Source organism: Dipodomys merriami, unplaced genomic scaffold, assembly GCF_024711535.1.
Source record: "Dipodomys merriami isolate MVZ:Mamm:240054 unplaced genomic scaffold, mDipMer1.0.p SCAF_120, whole genome shotgun sequence".
NCBI lineage: Eukaryota > Metazoa > Chordata > Mammalia > Rodentia > Heteromyidae > Dipodomys > Dipodomys merriami.
In genome coordinates this window covers 2,913,677-2,930,802 of record NW_027202494.1, presented here as the reverse complement: position 1 = coordinate 2,930,802, position 17,126 = coordinate 2,913,677, and the positions used below count along the sequence as shown (strand labels likewise).

The window sequence follows — 17,126 nt, the reverse complement described above, 5'->3', positions numbered from 1 at the left end:
ATTTTCTCCCTTCCTTCTTTTCTCTTTCTTTCTCCCTCCCTCCTCCCTTCCTCCTTCTTTCCTCCTCCCTCTTCCCTCTGCCTGCCTGCCTGCCTGCCTGTCTTCCTTGCTTCTTTCCTTTCTTCCTTCCATGTTTCCTTGCTTTCTTCCTTCCTTCCTTCCTTCCTTCCTTCCCTCCCTCCCTCTTTCTCTCTCTCTTTCTCTCTCTCTTTCTCTCTCTCTTTCTTTCTTTCTTTCTCTCTCTTTCTTTCTTTTCTTTCTTTCTTTCTTTCTTTCTTTCTTTCTTTCTTTCTTTCTTTCTTTCTTTCTTTCTTTCTTTCTTTCTTTTCTTTCTTTCTTTCTTTCTTTCTTTCTTTCTTTCTTTCTTTCTTTCTTTCTTTCTTCCTTGTGCCAGTATTGAGCCTTGAACTAAGGGCCTTACCTTTTTCACTCAAGGCTGGTACTCAGCCACTTGAGCCACACTTCCAGCTTTATTGGATGGTTAATTGAAGAGAAAAATCTCACTGGTGTTGCCTGCCTTTGAACTGTGAGCCTCAGACCTCAGCCTCCTGAGAAGCTAGGATTATAAGCATGAGTAACCACTACCAAGCTTCAGCATGGCTATTAGAAAAACAAATTGTACAAGACAAACAAGTAGTTTCTTAGAGTGTAGGTGGAAAATGTTACGCTGTGGTGTTGTTGGTTTTTCTCTACGCTCTCTAGGTGCCAGCCACCCCTGGATTGGATCAGCAATCTCCCTCAGCTCTGCTCTTCTCACTCATTCCTTCTGACCACCCCCATTACCCACCCAAGTCTATCCCATTCGCCTTTCTTTACATAGAGAAAGTTGTCAGTCTCGGCTTCTCTTGGCCTTTTGCAGGCTCTGACACGGGGTTTGGCCATGGTTTGGCCAAGCATCTGGACAAGCTGGGCTTCACAGTATTCGCTGGAGTTCTGGATAAGAAGAGTGCCGGAGCCAAAGAATTGCAAAAATCCTGCTCTTCACGTCTCTCCGTGCTGCAGATGGACATCACCAAGCCAGAGCAGATAAAAGATGCTTACAGCAAAGTCGTGGAAAAGATGCAGGACAAAGGTACTGCCTTGGCTACCTGTGCCCTCGAGAGCCTTTCTCCCTGTTTACCAGTGCTGGACTCTAAGTCTGGGCTCTCTGATGACCATCCTCTCTCCATGCACCAGCAGCTACCAGAGCTGAGCCCCAAGCACAGGCAAGAGCTCTGCAGACAAATGCGGCTCTGTGCTTCTGAACCTTGCAGAGTGCCCTGCCCCATTCTCTGTGTGTCATCCCCCATGAATTATTCTCCCATGAATCTCATCCTTGCTGGCTTCCTCCAGCAATACCCACACACATTAGACCTTCCCAGATTAGGAATGAAATAGGCTTATAATTATGGGCCTCCATTACCCACCGTCCTTTCTCTTTCCCTTCCCTAGTGGCCATGCTTTCTGAGGCCATGTCAGCCTCCATCTCTTACCTCTTTATAAGTCAAGTAGATGCTGGCTCTAGCCATGCCTTCCTAACTGGCCTGGCAAAGTTGTCAGCATTCACCTGAAGACTAAGACTTCACCTCTCCATGGTAAACTCACACTCTACTCGTTGGTTTTGGGATCTCCAGATTTCCTGTTTTCTCCTCCTAGCTCACTGATCATTCTCTGTGGTTCCAGGATAGGTCTCTTTCTTTATCCTTTATCCATAGGTAAACCAACAAATTACAGCTCCTGTACCAGGGCCAGCCACTGGCCTGTGCTCCCACACAGCATACTATTCACATATTTTTTATTAATCAATATTAATTATTATTAAACTATTTTATCCAGCCCTTATTGGACTTATTGGCAAGCTAAGAATCCTCTCGCAGGTGAGCCTGTACAAAGCACAATTGCACAGTGGCAATAAGTTCTGCTCCACAGTACAGTGGAATGCAATATTTCACAACCACATATTGCATATTTAATAACAATCGAGAAGAGAAGAGTTCACATATCAAGACATGAAAAGTATGTGATCGAGGTCTGTCACCTGTTTTCTTGTGGCCTGTGAGCATGAATGGTTTTCTTTTCTTTTTTTACACTTTTGAACAGTTCAAAAGAAACCAGAGGAGGAATAGTTCTGACAGGTGAAATCTGCACAGCACTTAAATGCCAACGTAAGCAGGATTTCCCCAGAGCTTCCCCTTCCCCCCCCCCCCCCCCCCCCGCCCCCGCCCTGTTCACTGGCTGTCCTGGCTCATGCTATGAGCTCACAGAGTTTGCAAAGCTAAATATTGATCAGGTGACCTTTTTTTCTGATAACCCCAGGATGTTCTCAAGCTGTACACTTTCCACCAGAGGCTCTTGTTCTTGGGGACTGGGGGCTGGTGGGGGTGGGGTGGGGGTTGACCTGGAGTAGAGATCAGTGACCTAGGTGAAGCAGAAGGAATAGGACTTTTTTTTTCTAGTTTATGCATAAAAGAGGACCCAGATCATTCCACATTATTGTAAACATGGAGTAAGGTCCTTACACACTCTTTTGTGAGAAAACAGGAAGAAACATTTGAAACTTCAACACCAGACACAGACTTCTTACTACCTTCTATGTGCTGCACCATCCTTTCCCACAGACCACCAAGACCCTACTTCCCTGATGGAGGTGAGGGCTGAGAGCTATTCCTTTTGGTCCCTAGGGATGTGGGCTGTCATCAACAATGCTGGAATCATCGGCTTCCCCATAGACGGCGAGCTCATTCCCATGAACGATTACAAAAGATGCATGGCTGTGAACTTCTTTGGCTCTGTGGAAGTCACGAAGACATTTTTGCCTCTGCTTAGGAAATCCAAGGGCAGGCTGGTGGCTATCAGCAGTATGGGAGGTGAGTCACCATTGTCGCACATGGTTGGTCGGTCAGTCATGGAGTGACAGTCACAAGATTAGGTGCTTACGTTCTTGGTGGGCTGGACAGGAAAGCTAGGGCATGCAAAGGCAAGGCTGGGTCACTCTTGGCTTGCGTCTCCTCTATGGCCCTTATGAATCTTTTCATACGCAAACTCTTATCTGCTGTCTAAATGCATGTTTTCAAAACTCTCTGAACCCTGCTCTTTGCTCTTTACCCTAAGCAAGGCAGGCAAATATCGCTCCCTGTTTACACTGCGGAAACCCCATGAGTCCTTCTCTGTTGTGTTACCAAGGATCGTTCCCTGTGATGGGCAACCTCAGTACCACAGGTCAGGATGTAATATTTGCTGACTTACGTTGCCCTACTTCAAAAGAACAAATAGTCAGACAACAATTCAAGTAAACAATGCCCGTGCATTGGATGTCCCCAAAGTCTTCTTGAGCTCTGGGGAACAAACAGTTCTGGGGTTGATGTGCTAGTGGCTTGGGAGGAAACATGATCTGAGAGTTCACTGCTGATATTTTTTCTGGGTTTGAAGCAGGGAACATGGAGGGAGACTCAGGATAATGAATATCTGTTCTCTGAAAAAAGCCCTGCTGCCCTGGCCTATCAGATTAGCTTGAATCTGGTCTCTCTGTCACCTCATGAGCTGGAATGATTAACCCTGTTTGGATTATTTGAGGCTGCAGAGCAACAAATAACCCCATAGAGACAATTGCAGGCTGCTTTTACACGGGTAGCTGGTCTGCTAGGCAAAGAAAAATCCCTCCAAGTGCGTTCTCATCTGAATCCCTGGAATTTTCAAATACCCGAAATTATGTCATGATACTACACAGATATGAGGGGTTTTGAGATGGAGATACTAGCCTGGATTATGTAGATGAATCTGACATAGTCACAAAGGTCCTCATAGGAAGCAGGAAAGTCAGAGTCAGACAGAAATCAGCACATACTACCCAGCTTGGCTTTGAAAATGGATGAAGTGGCCACGAGCCATGGCAAGCAGACAGCTTCTAGCAGAGGGAAAAGTGGAGGGAAATAATTTTTCCGTAGAGCCTTCAGGAAGAACCTGTCTTGCTGACATCTTAAGGATAGTACATGGGGACTTACTGACCTCTAGCAGGAAAAGATAATAAGGTTACTTTTCTAAGTTGTTGGCAATTTTTTTTAATGACATCAATAAGGAGGTACTATAAGTAGTTTGACCTGGATAGTTTAGGCCCACTTCAGTTTCTTTTCAAATAAGGAGTACTTCTCCTTTATTGGTCAATCAAAGCTCACTCAGCTTCTTGGTAGTTTTAACTTTAACTTAGATGTTTGTTAGCCCAATGAGCTCCCTTCCTATAGCTTAGCATGTTCCTTCCCCTCTCCACAGCTTGGCACGCTCCCTTCCTAGACAACACCAGGCCCCTGTAACAAAGGAAGTAAATAATCAGCCACCAACCCCCTTTACCTTGGGATGGCACTCCTCGGGGGCAGCCACCACCCTAAGAGGTGGTAAGAGCCCCTTAAAGTGACCTTCAGGTCTGGGCAGCTGCAGGACCCTTATCTACAACTCGGGCAGCAGCTATAGATCCTCATCCACCATGATGAAGCCCCTGGTTCACACGTCTACACAGGGGTCTCCATCTCCTAGCCTCTTCTGGCCCCTCCTAAACTTCCCAGGTTATATAGATCACCTCAGACAATAGCCAGCACTTCTTTTCCCTTCTCTCCTGTGAGAAGGGGTCTTCTGGCCTCTTTACTGGCAATAAACCTTTCTCTGTACCTGAATGTCTGCATGGTTTTCTGGCAAAGTCTAATTTATTCTAACAACATTCTTTTTTTTAAATTTTAAAATTGTTTTTGTTTTATTGTTTTTATTGTTTTTTTATTATTTTTACAATTACATGGGCAAGATAATGAGTACATTTCTTATCAAGCATTGTAGCCTCCTCCTTTCTTTCCCCTTCCCATCCCATCCTCCTCCCATCCCCCCCCCCCACCAAAGTTGTAAAGTTCGTTTTTGACATAAGGACTTGTACATCTCTTTGTTGCAATGGGTCCACCTGTATCCCTATTTAAACGATTTGTTTTTCCCCTTCCCTTCCACAAATTGTAACAACATCAAATACAGTGAAAGCAGGGTTTATACCGTGGGGGAGGGATATACAAAGCAACAAAGAAATAATCTTATAAATGTGTCTAACAACATTCTTAACAAGACATGGGTTCTTAAACCAACAATAAACGCTCCTTTTGTAATCTCAGTCTGGCTCTCTTTAGGCCAATATTTATCTGTAATTTACATCATATCCAATGCTTCTAATTGTCTATTCTAAATGCTTTCCTTTTCCCCAAATTTAAAGTCTGTTCCAGCTCAGCCTGATGGTATATTCCTGTAACCCCAGCTACTTAGAAGAAATAGGAGGATTGCAGACTGAAGATTGTTCTGGACAACAATAAAAGACTATCAGAAAAAATAACTAAAGCAAAAAGAAAAAGACATAGAAAAAGAAAAAAAAAGAGAGAGAGAAAGGCTGGGGGGCACAGTACCTATTTAGCAAGTTCCAAGTTCAATAACCATTAATCAATCAACCAATTCTGTTCCTCCCACTTTCACATAACCAGGTCCCCATGGACATTTTCTCCTCATTCTAATTTATACCATAGTGAGTTAACAGTTAGCATTTTGTTACATCTCCCAAAGGCAAAGCAATTCAGAAAATAGCTTTTATTAGGCCTCAAGGATAGATTGAGAGGAAGGCTAAATTTCATACCACAAAACATATTTTAATGCACATCCCATTTGGTTGTGTCTCTGCTTGGAAACATCTTTAGCTTCTAGCCCCTCATCTTGGAGGTTACCTTCATTTCTCTGCCTTTTCTCGTTCCCAAGTCTTGACTGTCTCCCTTTCCTTTTCTGCTAAATCCAGAATGTTCATCGCTCATTTTCCTTCTCTCAGGTGCTCAATAAACCAAACAAAAGTGAGCAAATACACACTGTAAGGAGAGGATTATTATTATAGTCTGTATTCACTTCCTGTCTGGAATTCTCACAAGCAGACTGAAGCCATCAACGTCCCTAACTTTCCTGTCACTCATTCTCTTCATCTTTTCCTTCCTGCTTTTCCTTGCTAACTCCTTGCTACTCCCTGGGTCTCTCCTTCTATCCCAGGGTCCTGGTTCAAGAATAGCTCATAATCACTTCCTCTGGGAGTCAGTATGTTGGAGCACACTACTTGCTAGACGGGGGACAGTCCAAGTAGCAACTTGGCTAGGGGCTTAAGTGGCTACTCTAAGCCTGCATTTTCTCCCCATAAGTGGGTGAAGTAAAGGCGCTGACCACACAGAGAGGTCCTGAGGAGCAAGTGAAATAATCTATATGAAGTTCTCAGCATTGTTGCTCTTATGCAGGGGGCAGATAACGACGATGGAATATTCCCTGTAGATTTTTCCATCTGCACTCTATGAGATATGTCTCCTAAACTACTATATTTACCATGTCTCCTCTCCCACACACAGGTTAGCGCTTTATAGACACTTCCAGCAAGCTAGTTCCATAAATATTTAACTACAGATCTAAAGAATTTAGGGGCAACTCTTTGTACAAAGGGCAGGTGGAAAATCCTCTTGTTTGTGAGATCTGAGAACTTTTTCTGGCCAGTTTTCCTCTTAGGAAATCACCTAGTAAATTGCAAATATAGAGTCGTGCATAGTGCTTGCATGTGAACAGTTGAAAATAAACCCTTCTGAAATGGCTCAAGCCTCAGGGGCTTGGAGTTGATTGCGATTTGAATCTTGCCTTTTGACAGGTCAAACGGCAGGAGATAGGGTAAAAATCAGGACAGCATGCATTAAGGGCAAAGGTACTGAGATTAACAATTCTCAGTCTCTGCCCTCCACATTTTGGGGAGGGGTGATTCCTTCGGTGGATGGCTGGTTGTACCATACTTTGGTAACAAGGTCCCAGGCTTTGCTTTATTTTTAAAAATTTCATCTTAAAGCTTAATTTATTCTTATGTTGTTTCTTTGAGTGCTGATGGCTCACATCTGTAATCTAACTACTCAGGAAGCTGAGAGCTGGGGATTGTGGCTCAAAGCCAGCCCAGTTGGGAAAGTCCATGAGACTTTTATCTCTACTTGACCAGCAAAAAGCCAGAAGGGGGAGCTGTGGCGTAACTGGTAAAGTGCCAGTTTTGAGGGGAAAAAAAAAAAAAAAGATATTGCACCTAGGCACTGAATCCAAGTCCCAGGACCCGCACACACAAAACATTTATTGTTGTATATTAATTGTATAAAAAGTTTTCATTGTAATATAACTATACATACATGTAATATGCTTTGAGTCTAATAACCAAAAGGCTTGTCACAGTCTGTGAGATTGTCAAGTTACAAGGAAACCATCAGGTATTCTTTCAAGCTTCTGCTAATGGAAACCTGTCTTTCCTGCAGTCATGGGTTGATTTGTATTTATTAGCATGGAAAGTGGCATAAAGGAGTGAATTTCCTTACCTGACTCCAGCTGAGTTTGGTGTAGGCAGAAGCTGGCTGAGAGCCCTCATTGCAAAGCTAGTAGCGACAGACAAAGCTGCAGTAGGCATGGGGCCTTGGTGCCTACTTTGCTGAAAGGCTGCAATCTTCTGCCCTCTGCTGTGTAATTTCTGCATAGCTAGACCTTACTTTCTGGTGTTGATAATTATGGCCGACAACTATGAAGCCTTGTGTCATCTCAGAGGACATGAAAACATTGGGGAAAAGACAAGTGATCCACCAAGTGAATGCTGGAGGGGCTGGGAAGGTGGCTCAGTGGTAGAGCGCTTGCCTTGCATGCATGAGGCCCTGGGTTTGATTCCTCAGCACCACATAAGAAGAAAAAAAAAAAGCCAGAAGTGGCACTGTGTCTCAAGTGGTAGAGAGCTAGCCTTGAGCTGAAGAGCTGAGGGACAGTGCCCAGGCCCAGAGTTCAGGCCCCACGATTGGACCACTCCCCCCCCCCACAAAAAAAAGGGAATGCTGGATTTGTCGCTGGCCAGGTAGAGAACAAAGCCATGGAGAGGTTCACAGAGGCAGAAAAGCTTGCAGGGGAAGGGTGTATTCATGGTACCTACATTAAGTCAGAATAAGAAGGTGGCTGTCTAGGTCCAGGAGGGGTGGAGTGAGCGTGTGGTTCTGCAGATGGTTGGTTAAAACATGTCCTGTTGGTGACTGGGTAGATTTGTCTCAAGTTGTTATAACAAAATGCCACAGACTGAATGCCTTAAACACTGGAAACTTATGTTCTAAGAGTTCTGGAAACTGGAAGTCAGAGGTCAGGGTGCTAGCCTGGCCAGGCTCTGCCTTGCATATGGCCCCTCTTTTCTCTGTCCTTACATGGTAGAGGGAGGGAGGAAGCCGTCTGGTGTCTCTTCTTAAAAAGATGCTAATCTGTCTGGAGGGCTCCATCGTTACTACTTATTTGTGTCCTGAAGGCCCCATTTCTAAATACCATCACATGGAGGGGTGGGCTATCCACGTATGGATTTTTGAGGAACACTATTCAGGTAATAGTTCTCCCACAATACAGCTAACCTTTGATATGTTTCTCTCACTAGGGATTAGTTTGCATATTATAGAATTTTACCTAAATATAAGCATGGCATAGAATAGATATTCATTTCTGTTTGCTTTTCCACTTCAACAATAATTACTTTTAGACATCTATGTGGCTATATACAACAAATTCAATCCTTTTGATGGCTGAGTTGTGTTCCATTATATAGCTGTACATCTGTCCATTCACCCAGTAAATGCTTCGTTGACCAGGGAAAGTTTTGGCAAGATATGGAGCTATACTATTTTGGGTCCAATGGAAGTTTGTTTCTTTAGTTAGGAAGGCCAGAAATCTGACTCAAGGTATTAGCAAAGCTGCTTTCTTTCTGAAGTGTCTGGCAGAAAACTTGCCCTTGACATTTGCTTTCCATAGTGGGTGTAGATCATCCTGGGAGTTAGAATCCATCCTCTAGGATGCTCTTGGGTTTTTTGGGGGTCAGTCTTGGGGCTTGAACTCAGGGCTTGGGCACTGTCCTTGAACTTTTTTTGCTCAAGGCTAGTGCTCCATTTCAGGTTTCTGGTGGTTCACTGGAGATTAAAGTCTCACAGACTTTCCTGCCTAGGTTGGCTTTGAACCAGGATCCTCAGATCTCAGCCTCCTGAGTAGCTAGGATGACAGGCGTGAGCCACTGGCTCTGGGCTAGGATTCTCCACTAAGATCATCTCATCCTGGTTACATCTTCATGAACACTTATTCCAAACAAATCACTTCCCACTTTCTGGGCTAGGATGCTCCACTAAGATCATCTCATCCTGGTTACATCTTCATGAACACTTATTCCAAACAAATCACTTCCCACTTTCTGGATTCCTTTGGTGCTATCTTTTAGACCTCTTTCCTTACAATGGATCTAATGACAAACCTGGCTTAAGGTTCAAATTCCAGAGTCCCTAAGTTAAATGTGATGAAGGTGAGACAATGGCTATCTGTCAGATGACTAGGATCTTTCTCATACCTTTCCGAGTTGGTCCCCATGTGCATACTCTTCCTCATTGCAACAGGTAGGTATTAGCTGAGTTTATTCAATATTTCTGTAGTGGATTGAGTAGTGGATTCCTCAAAAGATACATGATCAGAATCCTCAGAATGAAGGTTGGTTACACTGGAAAGACAAGTGGTTGAGGCTGGTGATCCTACCACCTAAGTCACATTTCATTTAGAAGTTGTGGCGGAGGATGAGCTTTCTACTGGGCTATTGATTATGGCAGCTACAATGGAGTTGCTAAGAAAGATGGAGGCCAACAAAGCCACATAGACAGGAGTAAGAATATCTGCTCTCCTGATTACAGGTGGATGAAAATACCACCTATGATTCTTTTTCTCTCCCATGTTCCCATAGGATCAGTCCCACTGATGAAGATGGCTGCCTACAATTCAACGAAGGCTGCCCTGACTATGTTTTCATCTATTCTGAGACAAGAACTTTCCAAGTGGGGAGTAAAAGTCATCATTATCCAACCTGGAGGCTTCCGAACAAGTAGGTGTCCTAGCCTAAAAGCCCCTCAAAGTTCATCTGGGAAGGAACCCCCAAAGCCTTTTTGGTCTAAGAGAGAGCATGAGTTGAACCCCTCCGTGTTGTCCAAGAGCAACATAGCAAGACACTAAAGGAGTGAACACAGTAGTAGCCATCCAGAGCTGGATTCCACTCTGATTGGTACAGAGGTGACTTGAGTGGGGTTCAACAGAGCCAGACAAGTCAGAGAGCAAAGGGTTGGTTAGCATGAATGGGAAGAAGTTAGGGTCTCACCCTCCAACAGAGGCTGGGAGACAGAAAAACCTTCTTCTTGGGGATGATTCTATTTCAAAGCAATGGCTCTCTTTGGACCTTCAGGGAATGATTTAGAGTTGCAAGAGTGCTTGATGCCAGATCCCCACGTATGGTGCCTGGCTTCCTTCAATCCTGCCAGGAGCATCGTATTCACAGTTGGTTGATGAGCTCCTAGGAGGCAAGAGACCAGAAAGTAGAGAATGGGAGACCCAAGCATGGAGCAACACGCTTCATGTTTGTATTTAACTAAAGGTAGAGGCAAGAAAAGTCATCCATGAGGTGACAGACAAAGAGATTCTGGGACATTCAAACAGTGTCCCACAATAAAAATAGCACACACATTGCATGCTTAGCAGATATAATCTCCTCCTCTGCTTTGTCTCACTTAATTCTCCTCACCTGTGCTATAGACCTCAGTCTCCCCCTCATACAGTGAGAAAGCTGAACATGGTGAAGTTTTAAGGAGCTTTCTTGCCATAGTACTAAGGTGAAGCAGAAATGGGGTTTGGATCTGGGTCATATTAACACATTTATTGTCCCCTCCAGTGGCAGGGGATGGGCAGGTTGTACATGCCCCAAGTGACAGATGGTGGTTGACAGATATTGAATAGCTTTCTGCCCCATAAAGCAAGCTTCTAGGGCTGTAAGATATTTAAGTAGTTGTCAAAAAGTCCAGGAAGTAGAGAGGGAAAGGAATCCCTTAGCTTGGAAGGCAGGGACTCGGGAGAGGGATAGAAGTTCACACAGGCAAAGGCTATGTTTAAGACTCAGAACCAACTAAGTAATTGTTAGGGTAATTGTTTCTCTAAGTGCAGCAGTGGGGCTATTGAAAGCGCTTTTACATTTCCATAATTGGATGTCAGGATCTTACAGGTCAGCCCTGTCCCCTCTCAACCCTGGTATTCTGAGTCACCCAAGCTGGCACACAAAGGCTCCCCCTGCAGAGGACTCAGCATTCTTGTACTGGGCAGGACAGAGTGTGGGTGGCTGCGATCTTATTGGAAAGTGACCTGCTGTAGCTGCTGAAATGGAAAATGAATGTGCCTCTTGACCGGGTGGCTGCACTTTGGAGAATGTTGCTTACAGAAATAAGGACCAAGCGCAAACAGGTAGATTGTGCAGGTCTATTCAGTGTAGGATCGCTTACTGTGGTGAAAGCTAGCAAGGTTTGGAAAAGCTGTCCATTAAACTTTTCTATTGCCTCTGGCTTAGATCTATAGGCATTGATGTTCTATGGCTTAAAAGTATAGCCATTAACCAGGAGTAAGTGAGGTCTGTGTTCTATTACCAAGAAATAAAAGCATTTTTTGAAAACTATATCTATGTATATTCCTTTTTAAATTTTTAAACATTAATTGATTGATTTTTTTTGTGCCAGTACTGGAGCTTGAACTGAGGCCTGGATGTTTTCCTTTAGTTTTTTCACTTAAGGCTGGCACTCTACCACTTGAGCCATATCTCTACTTCCAGGTTTCTGCTCATTAATTGAGATAAGAGTCTCTCAGATTTGTCTCCCTGGGCTGGATTGGAACTAGGATCCTCAGATCTCAGCCTCTTGAGTAGCTAAGTTTACAGGTGTGAGCCACCAGCATCTGGGTTCTTTTTGCATTTGTTCCTTCCTGGTAAAATACAAGGAACCGAACTTATATATATATATATACACACACACACACATTTGAACAGTATGAATGGTAGAAAGACATCCAATCTAATCTAGATAGTGAAGCAGTATTTCTCGATATTTTAAACTAAATATATAGTTTAATTTTATGTTATATGCTTTTGTAGAAAGATATTTATAGTTAATCATATATGATTTATATAAAATTTAACCTATGTTCATTAACTTAATCTGTATTAAGATTGTATTAAATTACATTTAAAATATATTTTAAACATTAAATTAAAATTACATATGAGACACTTTAAGTTATATGTTCAATTTTCTCTATCAATATAGATTTATTTCTATAGTTAATAAATTATGTGTATGCTGTATATGTATATGCATACAGTATGTATATACATAGAATGTATTATATATAAAATCACAGATATTACATTATGTATTATATATGTAACAGTCATCAAAAAAACATGCACTAAAACATCTGTAGCTGCCTGTGTTGGTGGCTCATGCCTGTAATCCTAGCTAATCAGGAAGCTGAAGTCTGAGGAGTACAATTTGAAGTCACTGGGCAGGAAAGTCTATGAGACTTTTATCTCCAGTTAACGACTAAAAAGGTGGAAGTGGAACTGTGGCTTAAATGGTAGAATACAAGCTATGAGCAGAAAAGCTCAGGGACAGTGCCCAGGCCCTAAATTCAAGCCCCAAGCCCCATTTCCATCCCCTTCCCCCCCCCCCCACAAGTCTCTGTAGCATATTCGTAAGAGCTTCATATTTGTAAAAGTCTCATCTCAGTACCAATATATTGGATCAATAGTCTCTGGCATACTAATGCCACGGGATGCTATGCAGTAAAGAGAATGAGTCCACAGTACATACGTGGGTGGACCTTACAGACACTGTGATGGCTAAGAAGTTGATGCTGCAGAGTATACCACATGACTGCATGTGGGCAGTACTCAAGACCAGGCAAGTGAAACCTGCTTGTTTCCTGAGCGCAGTAGCTGCTGGTTGCTTGTTATCTTTCATCTCGCAAAAGTCCAGTCATTTGTGCTGTTTCCTGTACATAGTTTTGAAAGCAAACACCCATCCTTACCCGCAGAGGCCTACCTGACTCTTTCTTCCTTCCAACATCTAACTCTTTCTTCCTTCCTTCCCTCTTGTATCCCAGATATCACAGGAACAAGTGATGTGTGGGACAAGATGGAGAAGAACATTCTGGAAAACCTCCCCCAAGAAGTGCAGGAGGACTATGGTCAGGACTACATTCTCAGGCAGAGGAACTTCCTCAAGTTCATGCATATGAAGACCAGCCCAGACTTGACCCCTGTACTAGAGGCCGTCCAGCACGCCATCTCTGCTCAGAACCCTTCTCCCTTCTATGCTCCGGGGAAGCTGACTTACCTATGGGTCTGCTTTGCCTCCGTTTCCCCTACCATCTTATTGGATTATATTATACAAAAACTGTTTGGCCGAGGACAGGACATGCCCAGAGCTCTAAGCATGTCCAGCTAGGAAAACAAGGCCTGTAGGCAGGAAGACCTTGAAGGAGTGGGAAAAATTATAATCTTAAAGAGAAACTGGAAGCACCTCATTAAAATGATTTCTTACTTCCATTCATACTTTGGAAATTATTGGTTGAATTGGACGTAGAGTTCAGAAGGCTGGAAGGAAGCAAGAAGCACACAGAGGAAAAAAAAACTGAGTACTTACTATGTATGCACCAGATGCATCTCAGATACAGGCACACCGCAGAAGAGACATTGCTGGTTCTGACCACTATAGTGAAGTAAATAGCACATTCAAGCAAGCCATGGAAGTTTTGGATTTCTCAGAGCATATGAAAATTATGTTTAAGCCAGGCACTGGTGGCTCATGCCTGTAATCCTAGCTACTCAGGAGGCTGAGATAGGAGGATTGAGGTTCAAAGCCATGCAGGGCAGGAAAGTCCATGAAATTCTTATCTCCAATTTGCTACTAAAAATAAAAATAAATACATAAATACATAAATAAAAGCCAGAAATGGAGTTGTGGCTCAAATGATAATGTGCTACCCTTGAACAAAAATGCTCAAGGTCAGCACCCAGGCCCTGAGCTTAACCCAAGGATCAGCACAAAACAAATAACAACCAAAAAACTATGTTTACCCCACACTATTAATTCTATTAATCATGTAATAGCATTATGTCTAAAATATAATAATTATATTATTTGCTGAATATATGTGATATTTAATAATCATTATATAATATATAACATATAATATTATAATATATTAATTTTGAGACAATGCTATATGTGAAATATTATATCTTAATATATTTTATATCTTAATTAGAAATACTTTATTGCTAACAAAAAGCTAAGGACCACTTGAACGAACTTTTAGCACATCATATGTTTCTGGTATTGAAATGTTTTTTTTTTTCCCCACAATTGATCATGGCTAACTGATGGGGCAGGGAGTACTGGAGCTTAGGTGTGGGCAGCAATTTCTTAAAGGAAGACAGCTGTCCTGACGCTTCCTTCCATGAACATTTTCTCTGCAGTGTGTGAGGTCGTCTGGTAGCATGTCTCTCACAGTGGAACTTCTTTCCAAACTAAACTGTATCCTGTCAAGTGGTGTTGCTGCCTAATTGACCAAGGTTCTGTAAGATGTTGTCATCTCAGAAGTATGCACAGAATCTTCACCAGGACTAGATTCTGTGTGAAGAAACTACTTCCTTCGCTCCACCAAAAGAAGCCATGCTACCCACTAAAGTGTTGCCAGGCAGTTGCAGCCACTCGGTGACATCTTCAGACTCCACTTTTTTTTTTTTTTGTCTGTTGTGGGGCTTGAACTCTGGGTTTGGGCGCTGTTCAGCTCAAGGCGAGTGCTCTACTGCTTGAGACACAGCACCACTTCCGGTTTTTGAGTGGTTTATTGGAGATAAGAGTCTCACGGACATTCCTGCCTGGGCTAGCTTTGAACCGTGATCCTCAGATCTCAACCTATTGAGTAGCTAGGATTACAGGCATGAGCCAACAGCGCCTGGCCTTTCAGGCTCCACTTCTAATTGTAGTTTTCTTGTTCTTCCTGCCACACCTGTAGTTACTTCCTCCAAGGAGGCCTTGAGCCCCCCAAGTTGTCCACCTGGGTTGGGATGGACTTTTTCTAAACTCCTGTGAATCTCCTCCCATAAATTACCAATGTTCTGAATGTGAATCATTTCTATGAGATTTTCTATCAGAAGAATCACTACCTCCTATAGATACCTATGAAGTTGAAGAAAGGGGGCTGAGGCTAAGTGAACATCTTAGAGCCATTCTGGTGCCTCTTGCTGGGTGGAGGGAATTCTCTATCCAGTGCTGAAAAGCCTAGAAGTGAGAGAGGCCATTCATCAAATGCAGATGCCTAGCTCAAAGTGAGCTAGGAGGGCTCGTCTTCAGAAATGCAGGTGGCATAACCTAGGAAAAGCTTTGCATAAGAGATTGCTCTAAGTCTGCCTTGATTACCACCCTAAATGGCTTGAACCACCTGCCTCTGAATAGCTTTTACGATTTCTCTATGTGGAAGGTTGAGGCCTATCTTCCCTAGATGGAAATTTTTTTTTCTGGTACCTGAGCTTGTACCTGAGTATGTCCATATAAGGTCTGGCACCTTGCCTTTTTAGTGGGGAAGGGGAACCCCCCCTTCCCGCCATCCTAGGTGATGGGTGTACCTGAATCCCTGGATACAGGGGCGGGGACTTGGACCATAGGTTACTAAAACCTGTCAGTCCAGTGTTGGGACTGGGAGTTTCCTGTGACCCTGCCCCCTGACCCGACCCTGTTTAGGTCTGGACCAGCTCAGATGCTATTACTCGATGCAATATGTCTCTGTGTTTGTTTGCTGTCTCCTGGCTCCGGGCTCCTTCTCCAGTCACCATGGAGTCCCACTTCAGCTCTTCTATGGAGCTGATTTGGTTTGTTGGTACTGTTTTTATTCTTATACAACTTTTTTTTTTTTTTTTTGTCTGTCGTGGGGCTTGAACTCTGGGCCTGGACGCTGTCCCTCAGCTCTTCAGCTCAAGGCGAGCGCTCTACCACTTGAGCTACAGCGCCACTTCCGGTTTTCTGGTGGTTTATTGGAGATAGGAGTCTCACGGTCTTTCCTGCCCGGGCTGGCTTTGAACCTCGATCCTCAGATCTCAGCCTCCTGAGTAGCTAGGATTACAGGTGTGAGCCACCAGCGCCCGGCTTGTTTTTATTCTTTATTTCCTCTCTAGCCTTCACAGTTCAGTTTCCTAACAGTGTTAAGTATATTTGCTGGTTGCTGGTCTTTGAGACAGGAGCCTGGCACGCAGTCACTGGTCTTTTAATAAAGACTCCAAGAGTCAACCTCTCAAAATATGACTTCTACATTTTCTCGACATATAACAAAATGTATTTGTGTGTGTGCGCACACACATGCGCGTGCACATGTGCGCGTGCAAACGCACACAGGGTGGGGTGGGGGATGGCGGGGATCTTGGGACTTGAACTCAGGGCCTGGGTGTTAGTCTTTCCTTCTCCATCTTCTTAAGCAGTCTGCCACCTTAGACCTTCGGCAAAAACAAAACTGCTTCCCCGGAAATCAGATGACACAGGCCTTTCCCAAAAATAGGTGAGGCAGATAGCTGCAATCTCAAAAGGCAGCCTTTCCCCCAAATGCAATTTCCTTCTCCCTTGTTTGTGCAGCTACAACTGTAATTATTAACCCCTTCCACAATGCAGTGTCCTGCTCTCCTGTTCCACAGGAACCCAGCCCTATAAAACTGTGTTTATATCCCTACCCAGTGGCCACTCTGCCCACCAGGTAGCCTGTCAGGTTACTGAGATTAAAAATTCCTTTTCCTTTGTATGTGACCACATGTCTGAGTGATTTTTTGGGGGGAAGCCTTTCACTGGGCATTGTCCTTGAGTTTTTTCTTGCTCAGGACTAGAGCTTACTGCATGAGCCACAGCTCCATGCCCAGCTTATTGGGGAATAAGAATCTTACTGACTTTCTTGCCCAGCTTGGCTTTGAACTGAGTTTTTTTTTTTTTTTTTTTTTCAGATTTCACCCTCCTGAGTAACTAGCATTAAAAGCGTGAGCACCTGTGCTTGGCACAGTGCATTTCTTTTTTTGAGACCAAGTTTTTCAGGATGCTGTCCTGACTGGCCTCAGGATTCCCAGGCTCAAGTGATTCTCTTGTCTCAGAATCCCAAGTAGCTGGAACTGCAGCCATGTACCCCTGTGCTAGAGAGCAAGCAGGCTGCTGGACACATGATCTGTTCTAGAAGAGGGG

General features: G+C 43.6%; 1 protein-coding gene across 2 annotated transcripts in view; it reads left to right on the top strand.

Moving 5' to 3' along the window:
• Positions 1 to 16,698, top strand: part of LOC138823548 (estradiol 17-beta-dehydrogenase 2-like) — a 33,963-nt gene extending 17,265 nt beyond the window's left edge. Inside the window, exons 2-5 of one of the 2 annotated variants that reach the window (XM_070016937.1) lie at positions 860 to 1,072; positions 2,661 to 2,846; positions 9,782 to 9,919; positions 13,009 to 16,698. In XM_070016937.1, the coding sequence (XP_069873038.1) occupies positions 860 to 1,072; positions 2,661 to 2,846; positions 9,782 to 9,919; positions 13,009 to 13,352 (881 nt within the window). In that variant the 3' untranslated portion in view covers positions 13,353 to 16,698. The remainder of the gene's footprint in view (positions 1 to 859; positions 1,073 to 2,660; positions 2,847 to 9,781; positions 9,920 to 13,008) is intronic. The other variant, XM_070016938.1, reaches the window with a different exon arrangement.
• The last annotated feature ends 428 nt before the right edge of the window (positions 16,699 to 17,126 follow it).